This window comes from Leopardus geoffroyi, chromosome E1 (genome assembly GCF_018350155.1).
Source record: "Leopardus geoffroyi isolate Oge1 chromosome E1, O.geoffroyi_Oge1_pat1.0, whole genome shotgun sequence".
Classification (NCBI taxonomy): domain Eukaryota; kingdom Metazoa; phylum Chordata; class Mammalia; order Carnivora; family Felidae; genus Leopardus; species Leopardus geoffroyi.
This window is the reverse complement of record NC_059330.1, coordinates 42044561-42065630: the sequence shown is the minus strand read 5'-3', so window position 1 is coordinate 42065630 and position 21070 is coordinate 42044561. Positions and strand designations below refer to the sequence as shown.

At 54.2% G+C, this 21070-nt stretch overlaps 1 protein-coding gene across 4 annotated transcripts in view; it reads left to right on the top strand.

Annotated features, from left to right (window-relative positions):
• Nucleotides 1–8186: 8186 nt before the first annotated feature.
• MEOX1 (mesenchyme homeobox 1) overlaps nt 8187–21070 on the top strand; it is a 29242-nt gene continuing 16358 nt past the window's right edge. The window contains exons 1-3 of one of the 4 annotated variants that reach the window (XM_045489074.1): nt 8187–8452; nt 9683–9865; nt 16563–17083. In XM_045489074.1, the coding sequence (XP_045345030.1) occupies nt 16615–17083 (469 nt within the window). In that variant the 5' untranslated portion in view covers nt 8187–8452; nt 9683–9865; nt 16563–16614. Of the gene's footprint in view, nt 8453–9682; nt 9866–16153; nt 17084–21070 lie in introns of those variants that run through there. The other 3 variants (XM_045489075.1, XM_045489076.1, XM_045489077.1) reach the window with 3 other exon arrangements.

Here is a 21070-nt window from a genome sequence, read left to right as displayed (position 1 = left end):
TTCTTCGTTATTGAGAATATCAAGATGGTGGGGCACCTGGGTGGCTCGGTCGGTTAAGCATCTGACTCTTGATTTCAGCTCAGGTGGTGGTCTCACAGTTCGTGAGTTCGAGCCCCGCATCCGGCTCCTCGATGACCGTGCAGAGCCTGCTTGGGATTCTCTCTCTCTCCCTCTCTCCGGCCCCTCCCCTGCTCTGTCCCTCTCAAAAATAGATAAATAAACTTAAAAACAAAACAAAACAATATCAAGATGGCAACAGCAGAGCACTAAAACTAAGTGTGAGGCCCTTCTAAGACCGGGCCTCGTATGCCTGCACACGTCCCCACCCATGAAGCCAGCCCTGTTTGCTTGGATGAGAGGTCTATTTTGACTAGCTCCTTCCCACCCATCTCTTTATGTCTGATCTTAACAATACCCTGAGCCTAGCATCTGATGCAAGTGAACAAGTGGGTAGATTGGGGCCTTTTCTGGTAACAATAAGAGTAATTAATGCTCCTGTAGCCCTCCCCACGTGCCAGGCAACGTTGTACTAAGTCATTTAATCCTCCCAATGACCCTATGACTTAGGACTATTACTACTCCCAGTGGGGTGCCAGTGAATATCGTCACAAGGTGTGGCAGTGCAGTAGAGGCAAGGACTGCAGGTCTAACCTCATTAATATGGGATTGGATCACCACTGATTTTTTTTTTTTTAAACAATGATTTCTGTTTCCTGGGCATCTTCCTCTCTCAGGGCAGCTGCCTTGGGGACACCACTGATACCTAGTGGCCATCGGTGAAATTGCAGACCTAGTGTCCAGGAGGTCCCAGGCAGGAGCTTCCCCCCACCTGGCCAGGACCAGGAAGAGGAGCTATATCCCCATCCCAATAATCCATTTCCCCCTGATCCCAAATCTCTCAGTCTGAAATTGCCCCTAACTTCTCTAACTCCATCTCCCTTTCTTAGCTCCTCAAACACAAAGCAAACTCAGCCATTTCCATTCTTCAGCGTCACCTTGCCTCTAAATCTTGAAGCCACCATATCAAAGGATCCTAAATGCCATCACGGAAAGAAGCGGGAGATTAGCTGTACTTGGGTGAATTAGGAAGACCTCTTCCCCCCTCTCCTCCCCCACCCCCCTCCGGGGAGGAGGTCCTTGCGGACAGGCAGGCATTGGCCAGGGAGACAATAGAGGGAGGACACACAGGAAGAGGGGACAGAATTTGAGCCAGGCTTTGCAAAAAAAAAAAAAAAAAAAAAAAAAAAAAAAAGGGGGGGGGGTGGGGGACACACGGCACGTTTTGTACCAGGATGCTCTCTAGGATTGTTATTTCATTCCATCCTCATAAACAACCTTGCCAGGGTGCTTTTTCTGCTCATGCTCCAATACGAAGAAATTAAGATTTGGGAAGATAGGCTTACCTACCCAAAGTGACCAGATAACTGAAGTGGCAAGGCCAGCTTGTCTCATGTGAGTTGTGGAGGATTTGAGCTGGTACAGATGAAGAAGACTTCTAGATCACCCAGGGAAAAAAATAATCAATGTGCAGGATGGCTCGCAAGTGCCCTTCGAATCCTCGGCACGGAAAGCCTGCCGGGTCCTCAGAGGCGCCGCCAGGATGGATAAGGGTCCCCCCGGGAAGGAGCTGGCACTGGCCGGGCTGCACCTCCACACGGGACAGAGAGGGCTGCAGCAACTGAGATTTACGATGGCCATGGCCTTCGTGACTTAATGGTCAGGAGTTGAGCTATTTTATCTCATCATACATTCTGCCTAGAAATAGCTGCAAACCTTCATTTCAGGATGGCTCTCAGTCATGAGAGGGTGACCTGTGTATCTCCTAAATCACGTTAATCATCAGGGCAGCGGGCTTGAGCTTCCTTCCCTCTGCAGTGTCTTTCCCCGTAAGCCAGCCATTTTCTTCTCTGAAGGAAAGGCTCTCCGGGCCAGTTCTCCCGGGAACGCACAGGAGGGGCAGGAAGGCCACTCGTGCGGCCCAGCTTGGGACCATCTGCCCACCCCAACAGAGCTGGGCAAATGGTGAAGGCGAGCAAATTGGCCTGGCCTCTCCCCACGCTCTCTGAGGATTAACATAAACACCCTCCCTCTCTGTCTCACCACCTCCCTCCTCTCTTCTCCCCTCTCCTCCCTCCTCACTCTCTCAGCCTCACCCAGCTGCCCCCTCCCCCCATCACCTTCTAGCCCTCCCCTGCGGTGGGACTGCTTTTGGAGCAGTTCAGATGCAGGCGCGACCCTTCCTCCCAGGGGGCTCAGTGCTTGAGTAAGACCCTCCAGAAGAGCCATGTATAAGAGGGTTCCCTGTGTTCCCCAGAGCCCTCGTCCCAAGTACAAGTGTGGGAACTCCTCTCCAGACCTGCAGCCTGCTTTAGGGCTCCAGGGGTCTGGGTACTGGGCGGAGCTAGAGCAAACTTCCCATCCTGGGTGCAGACCGGACAGTCCAATGCAGGGTCCTGGGCACAGACCGTGGGACGGTCTCAGCTGTGGGCGTTGGCTGGTGATGACTCTGGCAAAAGTGTCCTCATTGGCTCTCCTCACCATCAGCTCACTAGCCCTTCCTGACACAGGAAGGGGCCTCACGAACCACCTCCCCACAACTGTCTCTAAGCCCAGCATCTCACCAGCAACCCCTCGCTTACTCATCCTCCCTTTATTCTCCCCCAGGGTTCCCACCCCACACCCTCTTGGCCCTCTACAGAACAAGCTCCTTCACTTTTCTTTCTCGGTAGGTCGATGGCCCAGCAAAAGCCAAATCCAAATCATTAGCGAAAGACAGTTGCCCTTCCCTGAAAGCTGGGAGGGCTGGTCTTCAAACCCTCCCTGGGAGGTGAGCTGCATTTGTATCTGATCCTATTGGAGTCATACCCTCCCCACCCCCTCCACTCCCAGAAAAAGTAGTAAATAAAAGGAAGAAAACAAGAACAGGCCAGTGTCCATAATAAAACAGGGGATGGCTCCCTACCGCCCCCAGAGGGCCCACCGCCTCAAGAAGTATCAGTAACACACCAGCTGCCTTATATCAACATTTGCTTATTTTACCTTTATAAGGAGGCTTCTGGAACCTCCTCTCTTTCACAGCCAACACGTGAGATGGACATTATTAGTAATCGCTACCGTTAAAAATCACCTACTGTGCTTTCCATGTGTTCTATGTAATCCTCGTGTTGCCCTTGAAAGGTGAAACTGTTATTCCCACTTCACAGGTAGGACTCTGAGCGGTCAATTCGCTTGCCCAAGGTCATGCAGCTAAAATGGAGAAAGAATCCGGGTGGGTCCTCACTTCCGTGATACAGGGGCTTCTGGTGTTTGCCCACAGACCGAGGCACGGCAGGGCTGTAGTTCCGGGCTCGGCCGACAGAGGGCGATGAGGGGGGGGGTGCTGTGGGCAGTCCGCCCCTTTGCCTTGATTTTCAGCGCCCAGAGCCCCGATCGCTGGGGCCCGCGGCTCCTCTCTCGGAGTCGGCGGGCAGGTGGGGGCCAAACACTGCCAGGGCGTTTCTCTGGCATCCAGAAACTGAAAGTGCCCTGGACAGCGCCGCAGGCACCCCCTGGGCATACTCAGGCCAGCTGCAGCAAACCCGAGGTGCCTCCCAGGTTCTGGTCCCGGTTGGCGATGGAAAGGCCGAGGATTTCTCCGTGCCTCTGTCGAAATCGCAGGATTAGCGTGCCCCAGACCCCTGAGTCCCTGAAGGCAGTGTGTGTGGAGAAAAGAAGGGGTCATCCTTTGCCGTTTCAGAAAACCCAAGGGAAGGGGCGCCTCTACCCTCTAGAAGTCTGCTCGGAGGAACCGGGTGCCAAAAGGCTGACCAGCCTGCAGACCCCTCCCGGCGGTCTCTGATCCAAAACTGAGAAATGTCCCAGGTGACCAATATGGGTGAAGAAATTAAATGCAAGTATATGCAGCTTCTTTGGAAAATAAGAATATCAAGTCACGGGGTCCGTGGGAGTTGAGGTTGGTGGTCAGTAGAGGTGATGAGCCCTTCCAGCTCCCCCAGCCCTGCCAGTCTTTCGTCCCAGCTGTCTCCTCTCTTCCCTGAGGAGGAATTGTCATGAGTCTCCTCAGCCTGGGTGTTCTGTGTCCTCCCCACTGCTTAAGCCATCACAGCTTATTACTGGAAACAGGGCTTTGTTTTAAGAAGAACAAAATGGGGCCGGAGGGTGAGGTCGCTCAGATCTGGCCTCCACTGGAGGAAAATCAGGATGCTTGGGACACGCCAGCGAGGGGCCCCCAGGCACTGACTTCCACCAGCCTCCCCAGGGGCAGCTGAGGGACTGACAGTGCAAACTCTTCTCCAGTGCAGGGACAGATGACCCAGGCCTCTTCCAGACGCGTGGGCAGAAGTGGGGAATTAGAGGGACTTGATGCGGCCTGGGACCCCGAAGCAGTCGCCACAATGCCTTCCTTTGGCAGAAGAAAGATGCAGATCCCTGGTCACCCCAAGCGCCAGCCGCCACCCTTCCCCCCCCCCCCCCCAGACCCTGGGACAGCCTCTGCAGGGGCCGCCCAGGGGCCTCACAGCTTCATGGGAGCTGCCTGGGGAATCTTGCTCACCCCAGGGAAACAGCGGCAACTTGGCTGTTCCGACCTTTCACCTTGACCTTTCGTGTGGCCCGACCCCTCGGAGGTGAGAGTGAGCACAGAAGCACGAGGATGAAGGTCTCTGTCAGAGGAGAAAAGGCTTTTAAACAGCCCTCTGGGATTTGTGCAGCTCATTCGGCTTCCTCTTCCAGCCCCGGTCAGCAAGGCTCACGGGAGTTAGGGGCTCCCAGGGTGTTGCTGGGATCTCCCAGGTCACTGGGTCAAGCCCGAGTCCCTGCTTGGGATTCTCTCTCTCTCTTTCTCTATCTCAAAATAAAGAAATAAACTAGAAAGAAAGAAGAAAGAAAGAAAGAAAGAAAGAAAGAAAGAAAGAAAGAAGGGAGGGAGGGAGGGAGACAGTGAAAAAAGAAAACCAAGACGTGTCAGAGGCCAGAGCAGCCCGAGCTGCTCTGCTGAGAATCTTCCATTTCACGTGGGGGGTGAGGAGAGTTGACTCTGCCCTCCGGCCCCTCCTTCTGCCCGGGATTTGATTGCTCTGCAAGTTCAGGGTCCTGTTCAGTGATTCTGTTCAGGGCAGGCTGGGCTGGGCTGGTCCAAATACAGGTGCTCCCCCCACCCTTGACTGTGTACGAGACCCCCGGACCCAGAGAACCTGGCAGTAGTTAATTCAAGGAGCTTCCTGCCAACCCAGGGGCATTCCAGTGCCAAATCCTAGAGACCTGTTGAACCCCGTAGTTGCTTCCCCAGGGAGCAGGAAGAGAGGGCGAGTGCTCCCAGCCCCCTTCAGAGCCTTCTGTCTGAGCCCCTTGCAGCCCCACTGTCTTCCATGCCCCCACCTGCAACAGCTCACCTCAGGCCATTTCTCTCCCTGATTCCCCACCGGACCTCCTGCCCGGCTTCTCCTACCCCCTGCAAGCCCTGCCTCCCCTAGCCCACCGCCCAGCGCCCTTGTACAAACACTCCCCTCCCGTCCCCTGCCCCCTACAACCTCAGCCTCTTCCGTTGCCCTCTGGACTCCTTATCCACATTCTCCATTCTGCACTCTGGCTCTCGGAGACCCTGAACCTTCCCTTCCGGTTTTTTCCTGTTTTCCACTGCCGATTAGGCTCCCCCGTGCGCATTCTTGCTTTGTTCTTTCCCATCCCTCCTGACGCACACCCCTACTGATGGGTGTCTTGGGGTGATGGTGGGATTTGGAGCCGACAGCCAAGAAAGAATCCTTGAAGATGTCTTTGGTGCAAAAAGGTGATTTTATTAAAGCACGGGGAAAGGAATCGAGGGCAGAAAGGGCTGCACTGGGGTTGTGAGGCGTGGCTGTTTATATACCCTGAGGTTGGGTGGGGTTAGGAAGAGCATAAGTCTCTAAGGAATTTTAGAAGCAAAGTCTCCAGGACCTTGAGGGGCTAGCTGTGTTAGGGAAATGCCATTTGTTACCGTTTAGTAAAACCTCAGTCATGAGACCCTTCAGACGTATATCAGAGTGCCATAAGCTTGGAGTAGGATTGCCAGCATATATCTTGGGAGAGTTGAGATGAAGGAAATTTCCAAAGGATTTTTTTAATGTTTATTTATTTTTGAGAGAGAGAGAGAGAGAGAGAGAGAGACCAAGCATGAGTGAGGGAGGGGCAGACAGAGAGAGGGAAACACAGAATCCAAAACAGGCTCCAGGCTCGGAGCCGTCAGCACGGAGCCCAGCTCGGGGCTGTTACTCAGGAACGGCGAGATCATGACCTGACCCGAAGTCAGACGCCCAACCGACAGAGCCACCCGGGTGCCCCTCCAAAGGAGTTTTTATATGTTAAAGTAGATTACAGGATCCTAGGGGGTCAGGATGATGTTAAGCCAAGATTCCCTTTTGCCCGCAGCAAAGTGTCATCTTTGAGGCAGCTGAGCTCCTAGAGGGAGGTCACGCTGCCTGTTTCAAGGACTTGCCAGGGGGCTATAAGCAGTAAGAAAATTTAATTTTTCATTTGCCTTAGGCTCCTGCGTCACCATAGCACACACTTAAACCTCTTTCCTTTGTTCTTGGGTAGCCAGGATTGTCCGAGGGATATCACACACACCCCACCTGGGGAGGGGGGTTGTGTACCAGCTCGTACTTTGCTCTCAGCTTGCGTTATGCTTGTCACTACCACCTTTGTAGAGCTCACATATTTTCCTCCCTCCTCTGGGCCTCCGGAGTCCTACCCCTCCTTCCCCTCCCTGCTCCAGCCCCACCCTCTCTGGATCTTCCCAGGCCCTCCCTGTCCAGGGAAAGCAGCTGTTTGAGCCTTTCAGACTCTGAGTTGAGTTGGGCCCTGCTGGCCCTCAGCAGCATGATGGTCATTATCAACTTGCTAGCATGGAAACGGTCTTGGCAATACGACTAGATTTTTCCAGTGTGGAGATCTGATCACGCCACTCCCACCCTGACGGCCCTCCAGGAGCTCTTTATGGCCCAGGCCCTGTCCGCCCTTTTCCCCATCCCCACCCCCACACCCCATGAGGCCACAGCATGCCTCATTCATTGCATGCCTGCCATGAGGAAGGCTCCCAGTCAGCGGCTGTGGAATCAAGGATTGAGGCATCAAACTGTCTTCATTGCCTAGGGGCTCGTTGGCCAAGCCAACCCTGTGCCCAGCGAAGACCAGGACTTCTTCCAGTCCAAGGGTCTGCCCTTGCCACTATCACGCGAGATCTGATGGGAAGGAACACGTGGCCACTCTTCATGGTCTACCTAAGAAAGCAGACATTACCCCTCAAGCTCCTTTGGTCACATTGCAACATTTTACAACAGAAAAATGCATCGTTGTGTTTAATTCTCAAACCCGGTCCTTGAATTTAGTGGGGCAGGAATTCTTTTTTCCGTATTAGAGACGCCCACTTACGGTAGGTACTGTTGCAGGTGATTTCTTGGCCCCGTGGGCGCGAACAAGGCAAATGCAGGCACTGATAACATCTGCCTTCCAGCTGTGCCACTGAGTCTCACTGGCAGGGGACAGCACAGGACTGGCATGAGGACAGTCAGTCCAGTCCACTGGCTTTTACTTGTCTTCCATTTAAAATTCAGAAAATAGAAGTTGGGGCAGACGAAGTCTGGGGCTGTCTTGGAGGAGAGTGGTTCAGTAACCTGCAGCTCTCTCCCCGCCTTCCATGACTTCATGCAGCTGTGAGGCCACAGGAGTCACAGAAGCTTGACACCTCCCATCCCTCCCTCACCATTCTAGGGTCAAGCAGGTCCTGAAACTCTGGAAGAGTGGACCCCAGGTCTTTGTAGAATGCGCTGCCATTCTGCTTCTGACCACCAGATGGCACCCCGGGGCCCATTGTTCTGTTCTAGTGCAAAAATGTCCCAGCCTGAAACCCTGGGACGAGTTTTTCTTCTGTCATCCTCTCAGTGTAGGTGAAAGCACCCCCAGAGGCTGTAAGGCAAGACCCTTTGACCAGGGTGTGAGAAGCTTTGAAGGTCCAAGAACTGGGACATTGACGGCGGACACCAAGTGTGGGGAGCTGCGACGCGGGTTAAGCGGCGGGGGGAGGGGAATACTGTTTGTTGCTCCTGGAAAATGTAACCGCACGTTGGGCGCCCCAACTAAGCCGAGGCTGAGGACATGCGTGGGTGTGTGCATGCATGGGTGTGGCTGCGGGTGTGAGAAACCAGAGAGCCCATGCACAGCAGAGTTTCAGAGCTCATCTCTGTGCCCCACCATCTGAGCATTGGGACTGATAAAACGATACCTCGCTGCGCCTGGTGAAGGCAAATGTTCGCTTGCGTAGAGAGAGAAGGATGTGGGGACACTTCTGTCCTGGGGTGCCTCCTAGCACGTCTAGCTGTGCGTGCATGTGGTTGGGAGTCCCCTGATCGGGCACGTGTGGCTGTGCCTGCCCCAGCTTTGATATTCCCGCCCAGATGACGTGGGCACTGCCATTAAGGTAAGTACCTGTAGTAGCATCTCTGAGAGCATCTGTCATGGACGTACCTGTGGGTGCTGGTGCCCCGAGCCTCTCTGTGTTTGACTTTGTGTGACACGTGGCCCAAATATCTGGGCTCTGTGTAGGGCCTCACAGGGCTCAGGCAGGAGGGGTGCACGTATGTTCACACGCTTATGTGTGTGGTGTACCCCTTGTGACCCGCTTCTCCCGGGGCTCAGGCAGAGCTAGCTTGCTCTCTGTTTCCTCGGACATTTTACTTCTCCGTGGCACAGAGTCCTGCCAGGCTGCTGCTCTCCTTGGTGAACGTTGCACCTGCCGTTCTCCTCGGCCAAGCATGCCTTAGGGGAGATTGTTTATTTCTTCAATTAAAAGAAGAAAGGCCCTGGGAGGCTGTGCACTCGAAATTACCACATTTTAAAATGCTCTGACATTCATGAAACCATAAACCTCATGGTGGGTTCGCCTCCTCTCCGGACTCGAGCAGCTCCTCTCCCGACACTGGGGAGCTCTGACCTTTGCTTCTCTGTGGCCAGAGAGCTCCCTGGCGTCTGTGTGTGCGGCTGTCGCCAGGTTAATCTTTCAGTTCTCCTAAGTCTCTTCGGCCTCAGTGTGGTGTTCAGGAAAGTCTAAGAAGCAGAAAACCCAGATTCTAGCAGCCCTCCCTGGCTGCGTGAACTTGGATGAGGGCCCTGACCTCTCTGGGTCTCAGACTCCTCCGTGGTAAGATACAGCTACTACCTCCTTTGATCTGAAGCTCCTTCCTGACCTGCTGCTGTGAGATCTGAGGCCGTTTGTTAAGTAGAAGCTTGTCCAGTGAGTACAGAATGGGGCCTTAGCCCCATTTCACAGGAGAAGAAGGGGAATGTCGTTGCCGCCACACGGCCCTGGAACAAAGACGGGGCGAGCGGAGCCGCGTGGAACACAGACACGTGCTCTCGGCCCTTGTAACTGCAGTCTTCTCGAACAGCCCCAAACAGCCAGGGGGGATTGATGAGAGCTTGTCTCCCAGGCCTACGCAGTAATTATTGGTGTTCATAATGATGCCCGGAGGTATTACATTCCGTCAGAATCATCAAAGAAAGATTAAACCGTGCCTAGTATAATTGCTCTTTGAAATACCTCCTATTCTCTTGCTTGGAAAATTGATAACCTATGGATTTTCAATTAACTTTAAGTTACGAAGAAGATTCAGTTTACCCAAGTACCCCATCCATTTTCTGTCCCTTGTAGGAGGAGTTTGTTATCTGTCTCGGGCTGTATCCCCCAAGGACGACAAAGTTTGGGGGTGGAAAATCGTAGATCTGTACTTGGAGGCCCTGGATCCGACCCTTCCGAAGACTAACTCGGTTTCCATACCTGTGACAAATGGAATTAATGCCAGTCCTGCTCCCCCAGGGTCATTGCCAAGATCAGGTAGGTCATGGGTGTGTTTGTCAATGGCATGTCTGGACACATGAGAGATGTTCAGAAAGCACTTGAAAACTGCTCCGTAAGACTGAGGGCTTGGCAGCGAAACTTTGAGCTTGAGCAAAGATCACTGGATAGGTTTCCACGGTTTTCCCAACAGCAACCTGTGCAGCCTTTGGGGGACCCACTAGGCCTCCTGGACCTCAGCTTTATCATCTGTAGTGCAGACTTGCCGGCAGACTTGGGGAAGACCGGAGATTGGGAATCAGTAGTTCGAGAAACACATCATGCCCAGAGGCCTGTCTTAATTGACCAGTAGTGTTTTAAATTCATTCGCAACATTTAAAAATGGAGAGACTGCCTGTGCAAACCTAGCGTCATGGCTCTTTGTTTAAATGGTAAACACAGGGCAACGTTCTTGCAAGGCAAAATGGTCAGTGCCAAGTAGCTGTTGAGACCCTTCTATTTCTTACTGCACCCCTTTCTTCCCCCCTCCCCCCCCCGCTGGCTTCCCCGGCTTGTGTTTTCTTGCCTGGCCCCAAGTGGGTTCGTGACCCCGAGACTGCGTGAACTGCAAGGCTTTGGGCCTTGACCCGTCCCACCTGCCCCAGGGATGCTGGCCTTCATCCCAGGGAAGGGAAATCCATCAGGGACCTACCCAGAACCACCTTCCCACCTGGACCCTGGCCGGGGAGAGACACATTCCTTGAGCAACTTCCAGCCCATGCAGAGCAAAGCGCTGCGGAGAGGACCCCCCCACTCCCCACGCACACAGCCCTCGCAGCCAGAGCCAGTAACTCACAGCTGTGGTTACCCGCACGCTGATTTCTGTTTTAAAAAATACTGCTGGATAAACAGTGAGGGAAACCCGAGCTGTTCCCACACCACATAAATCCCCAGTTTGCTGTCCTATCTGGTTAGCTGGTTTCCCCCCCGAATAACAGCACTGCTGCCTTCGCAAGCAAGGGCTGGAAAAGTGCGTCCCGGGAAGCGCAGGCCGCTCTGGAGTCTCCCGGGCTGGCGCCCTGCCCTGCGCAGAGGCCTCCCTCCTTCTCTCTTTCAGCACTTCCTGCCCAGGGGCGCTCACCTTCGTCCTCACTCCCTCCACCTGGATGCCCTTCCTCCTCCCTTCTGCTTTGTCTCACTCAAAAGGCCTCCAAGGGAGACCCTTGGGGGGGGGGGGTGGCTCCTGGGCTCCTCCAGCAACTAGATGGCCACAGTCAAAGGCAGACCTACCCGACTGCCTCGCCTCCTCCTGCAATGCTCCCTGTAGAGCTCCTTCCAGGGCCCTCTGTCAAAGAGCAAATATCTTGGCTGAGAAGGTGCGGCCAGAGCCTTCTCCAGCCCAAAGATGGGTCTGGCCTTAGAGGAGGATTGCCAGATTTGGGTGGGGTGGAGAAGGGGCACGGGAAGGACGCCCAGTTAAATTTGAATTTCAGATAAGCAACAACTAATTTTTAGCCTAAGGATGTCCCCAGGGTTGCAGGGAACATACTTAACTGGGCGCCCTGTATTTTATGTAACTGTTCTACCTTAATGCCTTTTTCTTTTAAGACTTTTTTTTTAATGTTTATGTATTTTTGAGAGAAAGAGAGACAGAGACAGAGACAGAGTGAGTGGAGGAAGGGCTGAGAGAGAGGGAGACACAATCCAAAGCAGTCTCCAGGCTCTGAGATATTAGCACAGAGCCCGATGCGGGGCTTAAACTCACGGACCGTGAGATCATGACCTGAGCTGAAGTCGGACGCCTAACCGACTGAGCCACTCGGGCGCCCCAACACCCTTTTTCTGAGGAAGGACAGCTTCTGATAGGGAAGAAGAGGCAGGATTATGGGAGCTAGTGTCCCCCGCAGCTCCAGCTGGCCAGGTGACTAGTGCTGGCCAATGAGGCTGAAGAGCAGTGGTTAACCAGGACTTCCAGAAAGCCTCCTTGAATGGGGCAGAGAGATGAAGAAACTCTCCTCTGTCTTTCCTCCTTCCTGCCACTTGGAATGCCAACGTGACAGTTGAGCATGAACTGCCAGCTGGATGAGGGGACCGTCTGGGTCAGAAAAAGTGACCGTGAGCAGTGCCTGGGTGGCTTGGCTGGTTGAGTGCCCGACCTCGGCTCAGGTCATGATCTCAACTCATGACCAGGTCCATGAGTTCGACCGAGCCCCATGTCAGGCGCTGTGCTGACAGCTCAGAGCCTGGAGCCTGCTTCAGATTCTGTGTTTCCCTCTCTCTCTGTTCCTCCCCTCCAAAAAAAAAAAAAAAAAAGAGTGACCATGCTGGGGTGCCTGATGACTTTGAGGAATGGTCATACCAGGCTCGACTGCCACTTCAAACTCCTTTTATTGGGGAAAATAATAGACTCTGTGTTTTCCCTTTTGTTATTTTCATAAAGCTGCCTCCACTCCTCCGTGACACAAGGTCTTCTGTCCCATCCCTGCGGGGCGGGGTTGGGGAGGGGGGTGGGTGACACCATCCTGCACCTTTGCAAATCAACATGCCCCTAACTCCTGGGGACACAGAAACCCAGAAAGGGGTCTGTTTATAGAACCCCTCCTGAATGTCTGTACCTCATCTATTGAGTGAGCTTCCGCTTTTCAGGTGAGGGAACTGAAGTCACATGACCTCCAAGAGCCGGGGCTCGGACGCAGGCCACTGTGTGTATTATTGTGGTTTCTAGTCAGCCACCCACAATCTAGGTAGCAGGCACGTGACGGCCAGCACCGAAGGTTGAAAAGAGACGCACACGAGAGAACATTTTCCGCTGAGGTGACTCTCTCTGTTAAACTCGGTGTTTTCTGGAACGTAAGGACAGGCCCAGACGTAAACATCCTTATTCAGAACGATCTCCACCCTATTCAAAACATGTGTGTCTCCTGTCCCATCCCTCAAGGTCTCGCTCAGGAACAGGTGTCTTGTCTGATTCGCGTGCTGCTAAGGGCGTCATCTTTTCCCTCTGGGAGGCATACAGATATTTCACAGGGCCTTCTGGAGTTGTCCTTGAGACAACAGTTGGACGTATTTGCATCACCATCATCCAGAGTCTACCACTAAAAACTGTATCGCAGGCAACGGTGAGAGCTTTCCTAGGTCACCTCCAACATGTCTCTCAGCAACCTAATGAAGAAGGGAAAAAGTCTGTCCCCACTTGACAGATAAGGAAACTGAGGCTCAAGTAACAAAGTGAGTTCCTCAAAGCCATTCCCGTTCATTCATGACGGACCCGGAATTTGAACCCATGCTCTCCCGGTTCCCGAGGCCATGATTGTGACCCTCTGTTGTAGAAGAAGGGATTGAGGGGCTGGGCTGGGCCATCATCCTCCTCCATGGAGATGTGACCTGCCCAGTGTTCCAGAAGAATAAGGAAAGGGAAGGCATAAGGATCCTCACGTGTATCACCGGTTAATGTGGCCAACTCTTGTCACGGACATCAGGTCGTTTCTCCTCACAGCAGCCACAGGAGGCTGGAACTGTCATCTCCCCTTTGCCAGTGAGACCACTGAGGCTCGGGAGAGCCATGTGACTTGCCTGAGGCCGCACAGCTGATGAAAGGCCAGGCCATACCTTGAGCCCCAGGCTCTCCCGCCCCGCGGACACCCCCGAAGCTCCAGGCCCAGGTGGGTGGGGTGGCCAAGCTCGTGCTTGCGGAAGCAGGTCTGTGGCGCCAAGGACACGCCTGCCTGTCTTCTCGCACAATGGGGGAAATTCCAAAAGTTCCTTGGGATGGTTCAGGTGTGGCCCGGCCGACCATCGTCCTGACGCACGCTTTTCCTCTTCCTCCTCCTGCCACCCCAACAACAGCCAGAAGCGGGGTCCCCTCCCTTCCTGAAAAGCCTGCTCCCCTTGGCCGCTTGGCCGCGGAGCCACGGGGCTTTTTTCCACAAACGGTCGTTTCCATCCATCTCTGTCCCCGGGGCCTGCGGGGGCCTTGAGGGGGAAATGCTGACTTTGAGGAGGTTAAAGGTGCTGGTGCCGGGCCTTCATCTAACAAATGGGCTGCCGTCGGGGGAGGGACTGTTGTTTTTTCCTGGCCTCAGAAGAGGGGCCTGTCAGGAAGATGTAGAGGCCAGCAGGGGGGGCCCCCAGGCCGCACCCCGCAGGGTGGCTGACAGACGTGGGCAGCTGCGAGGGCGCCGCGGTGCAGGGGGGTGCCAGGCCCAGCGCAGTGCTCCTCACCCCTGCCTCCCCCCTCCCGCTGCCCCCCTGACCCCTCGGCCCACCTCTTCCAGGGGTGAGGGCCGAGGCTGGGCCTCCCTGGGCCGGTTCCCTGGGCCAGCTGCCGAGGGAGGCCAGAGGAGCCGGAGTCGGGTTACAGCCGCTGGGCCAGCCCCCCAGGGAAGGTTCTCCTAGGGAAGCTGACAGGCCAGGGCTTCCTCCCAGCCTCCTGTGAATTCCTTCTAGAACCCCCACAGCCTCGAGCCTCCAGCCTCCCTCGAGGGACCTCGCAAGGCTGTTTCAGTAGAATTTCCTCAGTGCTCCTCCCTGTCCACAGTCTCCTTTGGGAATCCTCGAGTTAAGGAGGAGGGGCTACGCTAGGAAGGGAGCTGTGTTGATCTATCACCTCCTTGGGGCTCTGCTTCGCAGAACCGATTCATTTAAATTCTCAGCTGTGGGTGGGGCGGGCATTCTGAGGAGAGGGCTCTTGTGGGGATCCCTTGGGGGGAATATGTGTGAGGCGCGGAGATCACTGGGGGAATGTCAGCTAGGACTGTCATCCCAGCTGAGGAAACAGAAGCTCAGAGAGGTGAGGTGATTTCTTTCAGGGCGCGCAGCTGGGAAGTGGCGGGCCCAGGGTTTGAACTCGCATTGGTCTGACCCCAAAGTCCGTGCTCCTTCCTGTGTGTCAGGCTGCTCCAGACTGGACAGCCGGACGCCCGAGGGCGCCTCCTGGTTCTGCACTTTCTTCGCTCTGTCATTCGGAACAGCCTGCTTCATCTATTGGAGCCTCGCTTTCATTCGTAAAATATAGAACGTGATTCCTAATTTACCCATGATCGGAGAGTCACAAGGTTCCGAGGAGAAATGTGTGTTTGACAGCTAAGTCCCGGGCAAAGCAGGGAGATGAGTCTGGTTTGTGGCAATGATCCCACCTCCTCTCCTGGCCTACGACACCCTGCCCATTCCAGAAACCACATGCCGATTTAATGAAGAATGTGTGTGCGGCCTCTGGGCTGCGGGGCTGAGACCCATGGGCCCTCCCGGCGTCTTTGGAACCGGCCAGCACACAGTTACGTCCTGATCCTGCTGCTCTGGGCCGTGGAAATATTCGGTGGGAGGGGAGCTCGGCCCGTGTGCTTGGAATGTCATCCTCCCAGAAATTATATTAACCCTCCTAAGAGACCAGCAGGGCATGGGGATTAAGTAGACCGATTGACCGGTTGAAATGGCAGTTGGCTGTCCTGTGACAGGCACCAGCCAGAAAGACCATATGATCGTTTGCCAAGGAGAACCCCTTTGGGAGGGAGAATCTCCCTGATTCCTATTTCCATGCCCTAGATTCCACAGAAGCCTTGGCCTCTGGGAGTGGGGTAGGGGAAGCAGGTGGGTGAAGGTTAGGGGGCCTAGAGAAACGTCAAGAACCTTACCCTAAAAACCTTCCCTTTGCTGTGGAGAAAAATGACTTGAAACCCCCCCCCCCGCCGCCCCCCACATGCAACCTAGAGGAGATCGTAGCTAATTGGCATGTAAGTTGGGGTTAAAGAACGGAAGGAAGAATCTGATTGTTTTTTTAAGTTACTGAGAAAGTGGGAATGTCACTTTGGGCAGAGAGAAAGAATGTTTTTTTTCTGGAGTGTGTCTTTCTCTATGCTACAGTCCCTAGTGGGCCGCTGAGACTTGCAAAAAAAAAAAAAAAAGATTTCTTTTAATCCACCTTCCTTTTTGCAAGCAGCAGCAGAAGGGCCTTTAAATCAAATGCAATCAGCAAACTTGTCTCTTGCATTTATTCCCTGCTTCACTCCCTGGAATTTGGCACTTGATGGATTCTGGATCTGACTTCAGGCTTTTTCCAAATCCAAGACTTGGGGAATTTTGTTAACAGCGCAATAAAATAACTTCATAGCGTACAGGAGGCACATTAAAGAAGTTGTGTGTGTGCGTGCACTGCTCTCTCCCCTTAAAATTAAAAAAACGCAATACAGACAATGTTTCTTTAAAAGTCTCCATCTGCAAATCCCATTAGATGTGCATATAAGGTTTCTGATGATTAATAGTTGCCTGCTCGGGGTTTTGGTTGGAGGGGATCGTGTGTGTGCTGGTTAACCCCTCCCTCTCCTCTCTCATGTTTCACTTCAGAAATGTGTCACTCTCTCCCCACCGCAGGATTTAAAAGTGTGCCTCACAGCCCTGGTCCAGCCCTCGGCAGGCATTTGCTGCGGGCTCCAGGACGAGCGCTCATCAGCTGGTGCGTCTGGGCTGACACAGTGAAAATGTTTTAGTGTCATCGGCGACACATACACGTACAGGGGACCCCACTAGGCAGGCTGGCGTGTCGGGGAGGGGCAGGAGGCCAGGAGTGAAGCCTGACATAGGTGTGCCCGCACCCAGACGCGTGGCCGGCCACATGCGTGCCTACTTGAAGGAGAGACTTCAGTTTTCGTTTTGGTTTTGGTTCCTGGGGTGAATTTTCCGCTGATCGTTCTCCCCTCTTATTTATTTATTTATCTTTTTTTTTTTTTTTTTTTGGCATTGTTCAAAACTTGAATATAAAAAGCGTAAGAATCAAAACTTTGAAAAGACTGAGGCGTGCAGCGACAGACCCCCAGATGGATCCCGTGGCCAGCAGCTGTATGAGGAGCCCCCACCCCCCGGCCCCGGTCTGGGGCTGCCTTCGAAATCCCCACTCTGAAGGCAGTGGGGCCTCGGGGCTGCCCCACTACCCGCCAACACCGTTCTCCTTCCACCAGAAACCAGACTTCCCGGCGACAGCGACGGCAGCGTACCCCGACTTCTCAGCCTCCTGCCTGGCAGCCGCCCCACACAGCCTTCCCCGGGAGGAGCGCGTCTTCACTGAACAGCACCCCGCTTTCCCGCAGCCCCCCGACTGGCACTTCCCTGTCTCAGAGGCCCGGCGCAGGCTCAACCCGGGCCCAGCTGGGGGCTCCAGGGACGTGGGGGCCAGCAGCCCGGGCCTGGTGGACACCACGGGAGGCCCAGGCGAGGACTACGAGGTCCTGGGGAGCACTGCCCACGAGACGGAGAAGAAGTCCACCAGGCGGAAAAAGGAGAGTTCAGGTATGTGGCTGAGGAGCAGCTGAACATTCCTTTGCGTCGTTGCTTTCCCTCTCTGAGCCGAGCTGTCCTGACCAGCAATTGCAAACGATAATCTCTCATCTACGCAAAAGCAGGAGTTACCTTTGGGGTTCCTTCTACTCAGAGGTCCAGGATTCTCTGGTGATGGGGTTTGTCTCTGTGCCCCCAGCACCCCTGGACCCCGGGAAGATTATTTCAGCAAGTGAGTGAAATAAGATCCACAAGGATTGGGAGGATACGTGGTACAGTGCAGGCTGGCAAGGGCTAGAGAGGGGCTTTCCTGAATCCGGGCTGCCTCTGGCTCATGCTTCTCCCCACCATGCCCCGGCAGGCTCCAAATGGTCCCAGAGCCAAAGGGTTTGCTCGGCCGAGGAGTCAGCTGAGATGGGGGCTCGGAAGGCTAGGACGAGGCTGGGACCCTGGGATGTCAAGCAGAGCCAGGACTCTATGTCTCCAGGAGGCTAGAGGCAGAGAAGCGGGCCTGGACCAGGATGGGAGAGGCAAGGGGTAAGGAGGCGATGGGGTACCGAGATTGGGGACATACTGCCCACAAGGTATCACTCTGCCCGTGCCTGGGCCAAGAGGGCAGGTCAGCGTGTTAAGAACAAGGCTGTGCCCGTGCCTCCTGTCCCCACTGCCCGCTGTGTCCTCCTCACAGCCGTCCTCGGAGCAGGGTCTGTCTGTCTGAACCTCTAGAGGACCTTCTCACGGGGCTAAACAGGGGCAGATAGAAGAGGAGAGTTCCACCCAGTCAACAAGAACACTTTGCGAAGCACTTTCAATGTAGCACAGACTTCCAGAGAATCTTCTCTTGGCCATGCACTGCCCAAGGCGCCGGGGACGCAGAGATGAATGTAAAGGTCTCACACCCCAAAGGGCTCAAACTGAGAGGGAGAAGAAGCTGCCTGTCTAGCATTGGATGTGCTCTGATGGCGGGGGGGGGGGGGGGGGGGGGAGGGGGGTCCGAGATGCCGCAGGAAACACGTTAGCTCTTTTGGGTCCCGCCAGTGTGTGAAGTTGGTACAGCAGGTCTGATCAGTATCCCCGTCCTATACGCGTGGAAAAGGAGAGAGAGTTTGAGGGGAACCCTGCTAGAATGGAGTCTAGATAGTGACCCACTTATCTGGATTTGCCCAGGACTTTTCCGGGGCTAGCATTGAAAATCCAGCATCCCAGGAAATCCCTCAGTCCCGGGCAAATCTGGTAACCCTAGAACCGAGCTCAAACCCTAGACCTCAGACCCCAAAGCCCGCACCCTTCAGCAGATTTCAAACAGAATCCTCATTCGGAAATATTCACTCTCCGTGCTTAAAGAAGCCCCTCAACACGTTCACGATGGATGATAGTGACCACAGGCCTCCTGGCTGCCTGATAGCAGGGCCCTTTAAATCTCCAGCTGGTTAAATCCTGAACTATTCCTAGCCCTGGCTGGAGATGTGCCGAGATGGGGCACTTTCTGCTTCTCCTCGCCAAGGGACTCTCAGCGACTTGGCTCTGTGCCCAGTTGAAGAGCTCTCCCCTCCGTGGCGCCTGCCCGGTACCTCCCCTGCCCACATCTTCCCCGATGCATCCAGCCACTTTTTTATTTATTTATTTATTTATTTTGAGAGAGAACGCACATGAGCGGGGGGGGGGAGGGACAGAGAGAGGGGGAGAGAGAGAATCCCAAACAGGCTCCGCACTAAGAGCACACAGAGCCTGGCGCGGAGCTGGGTCTCACGAACCTGCAAGATCATGACCTGAGCCAAAATCAAGAGCCGGTGGTTAACCGATTGAGCCACCCCGGGGGAGGGGGAGGGGGAGGGGCGGGCAGCCGCTTTCCGGGGAACGGGGAGCCGAGGCACCAGAAGGCACGGGCAAGGGGCTGGGCTGAGTGAGCAAAATCATTCTGTGTTTCAGCCAGACCCAAATGTGTCATCATTCCTTCGGGCGAGTGGCCTGTGGCACCGCATTAGGGAGTGAGCTCCCGTGCCAAGCAGGTGACCATCCCAAGAGCACAAGGACACCCTCCACTGAATGCCCTGCAGCTCTTCACAGGGTCAGCCTCTGGTGGGGGGGGGGGCGGTGCAGATTCTCATGGGCCCCTGGATCCCCGTCCGTCCGGGTCCCCTCAGGAGCAGCAGCGATGGCCACAGCAGTCGGGCAGGGCACGGCAAGCTGAGTTTCATTCATTCTTAGGCTTCCCGACCCACTCTCTCTGTTCAGCATGGGAATCTTTACAGCCCAGCTAGTCGCTTGAGTCTTTCCCTTTGGAATTGAACTGGAGGGGGCCGAGGCAGGAAAGATCAGCTTCTTAAGAGCCCGAAGAAAGGGGAAAGCAGGTGAGCAAGGTTCACAGCCAGCTCTAGGAATCTGGAATCCAGCTCACGGGAAACAAACCCAGAAAGAACCCCCATCCCACTCCACTGATCCTGAGTCACGGCTTGCATTCTCTGTTTAAAATTCTGATATTTTGTTCCGCAGGGATTTTTTTTTCCACATTAAGTTTTTAAATTATTTATTTATTCTTATTTATTTTTGAGAGAGAGAACACAAGCGGGGGCAGGAGGGAGGGGCGGGGAGAGAGGGAGACACAGAATCCAAAGCAGGCTGCAGGCTCCGGGCACCGAGTTGTCAGCACAGAGCCCGACGCGGGGCTCGAACCCACGAACCTCGAGATCATGAATTGAGCCAAAGTCGGACGCTTAACCAACTGAGCCACCCAGGGGCCCCTTAACTTTGATTTTTTAAAAACGTTGCATTAAGATATTATTTCTCTTGATTACTGAGGGTTTGACACCACCTGCATTTTGCGCTGTGTGTCTCACCTGCCCTTGCTAAACTATCTCTGAAGATTAATCAACCATGGATTAGAAATGTGTTTTCCATGGGGCGCCTGGGTGGCTCAATTGGTTGAGCGTCCGACTTCAGCTCAGGTGGTGACCTCACTGTTTGTGGGTTCACGCCCCGCATGGGGCTCTGTGCCGACAGCTCAGAGCCTGGAGTCTGCTTCAGATTCTGTGTCTCTGTCTCTCTCTGCTCCTTGCCTGCTCACACTCTGTCTCTCTCAAAAATAAATAAACATAAAAAAAAAAAGAAATGTGTTTTCTAGAATTCTTCGCGAGGCAGGCAGACAGGTTGCGTGACTTTGGAAAACTTCTTAATTGCTTGAGCCTCTGTTTCCCCAGCTGCAGAATGGTATCATGACAAAAGCACCTTCCATACAGAGTCACTGTGAAGGTTAAGTGCACTGATCCCTGAGATTAGCACTGTGCCTGGCACATGAGTTCAATAAATAGCCGCTCTGAATGTTATTAGGCCCATGTTTCCAGAACCAACCTTCAGAACCTAAGGGGGTCGATGGAATTGAATATTTCAAATACACTGACTCAGAAATTGCTGAACTTGGGTATAAGACATGGGAACATCTTGCAGTTACCCTGGTCCCAAAATCCAGTTGTCCTCAGTTAGGAGCTTGGACCCCAGAGTTCTGCCTGGAGAGGTTGGGGGGTGAGTCGTGCCTGGCGAAGGGGCCCCATACTGGCCGGCGGAGGCGGCTCCAGGAACAGAAAGTTACTGGAAGTTTGTTTCAAGAGGAACGTTCTCTGCTCTCCCCTCTCCTTCTGCCAGTCCCAGCTGCTCCCCTATCACCCCACTAGGAGTGGAGCTGATTAAATAAATGATCAGGAAAGCAGGGGTCTCTGGCTCCCACTCAGAGACCTTCTGTTGGTTCACAGCACAAAACTGATTTAGGAGACCAGTGTGATGTTGTCTTACCGCAAACACTCCCAGCCCCAGGGCCCATGGGTGTTAAAGATCCCTGCTGGCAGGGACAGCTGTGAGGCCACTGTTGTTTGCCCTCGATCTGTCGATCTGTCTTGCTACCGTGGTCGTCTTTAATTTATGGGAATGAGGGATTTCGCGGTGATTTCCTGGCGGGGTTCAAGGGAAGGTCGCGCGTGATCCGCCTGGCTGTAGGTGAATCCGATC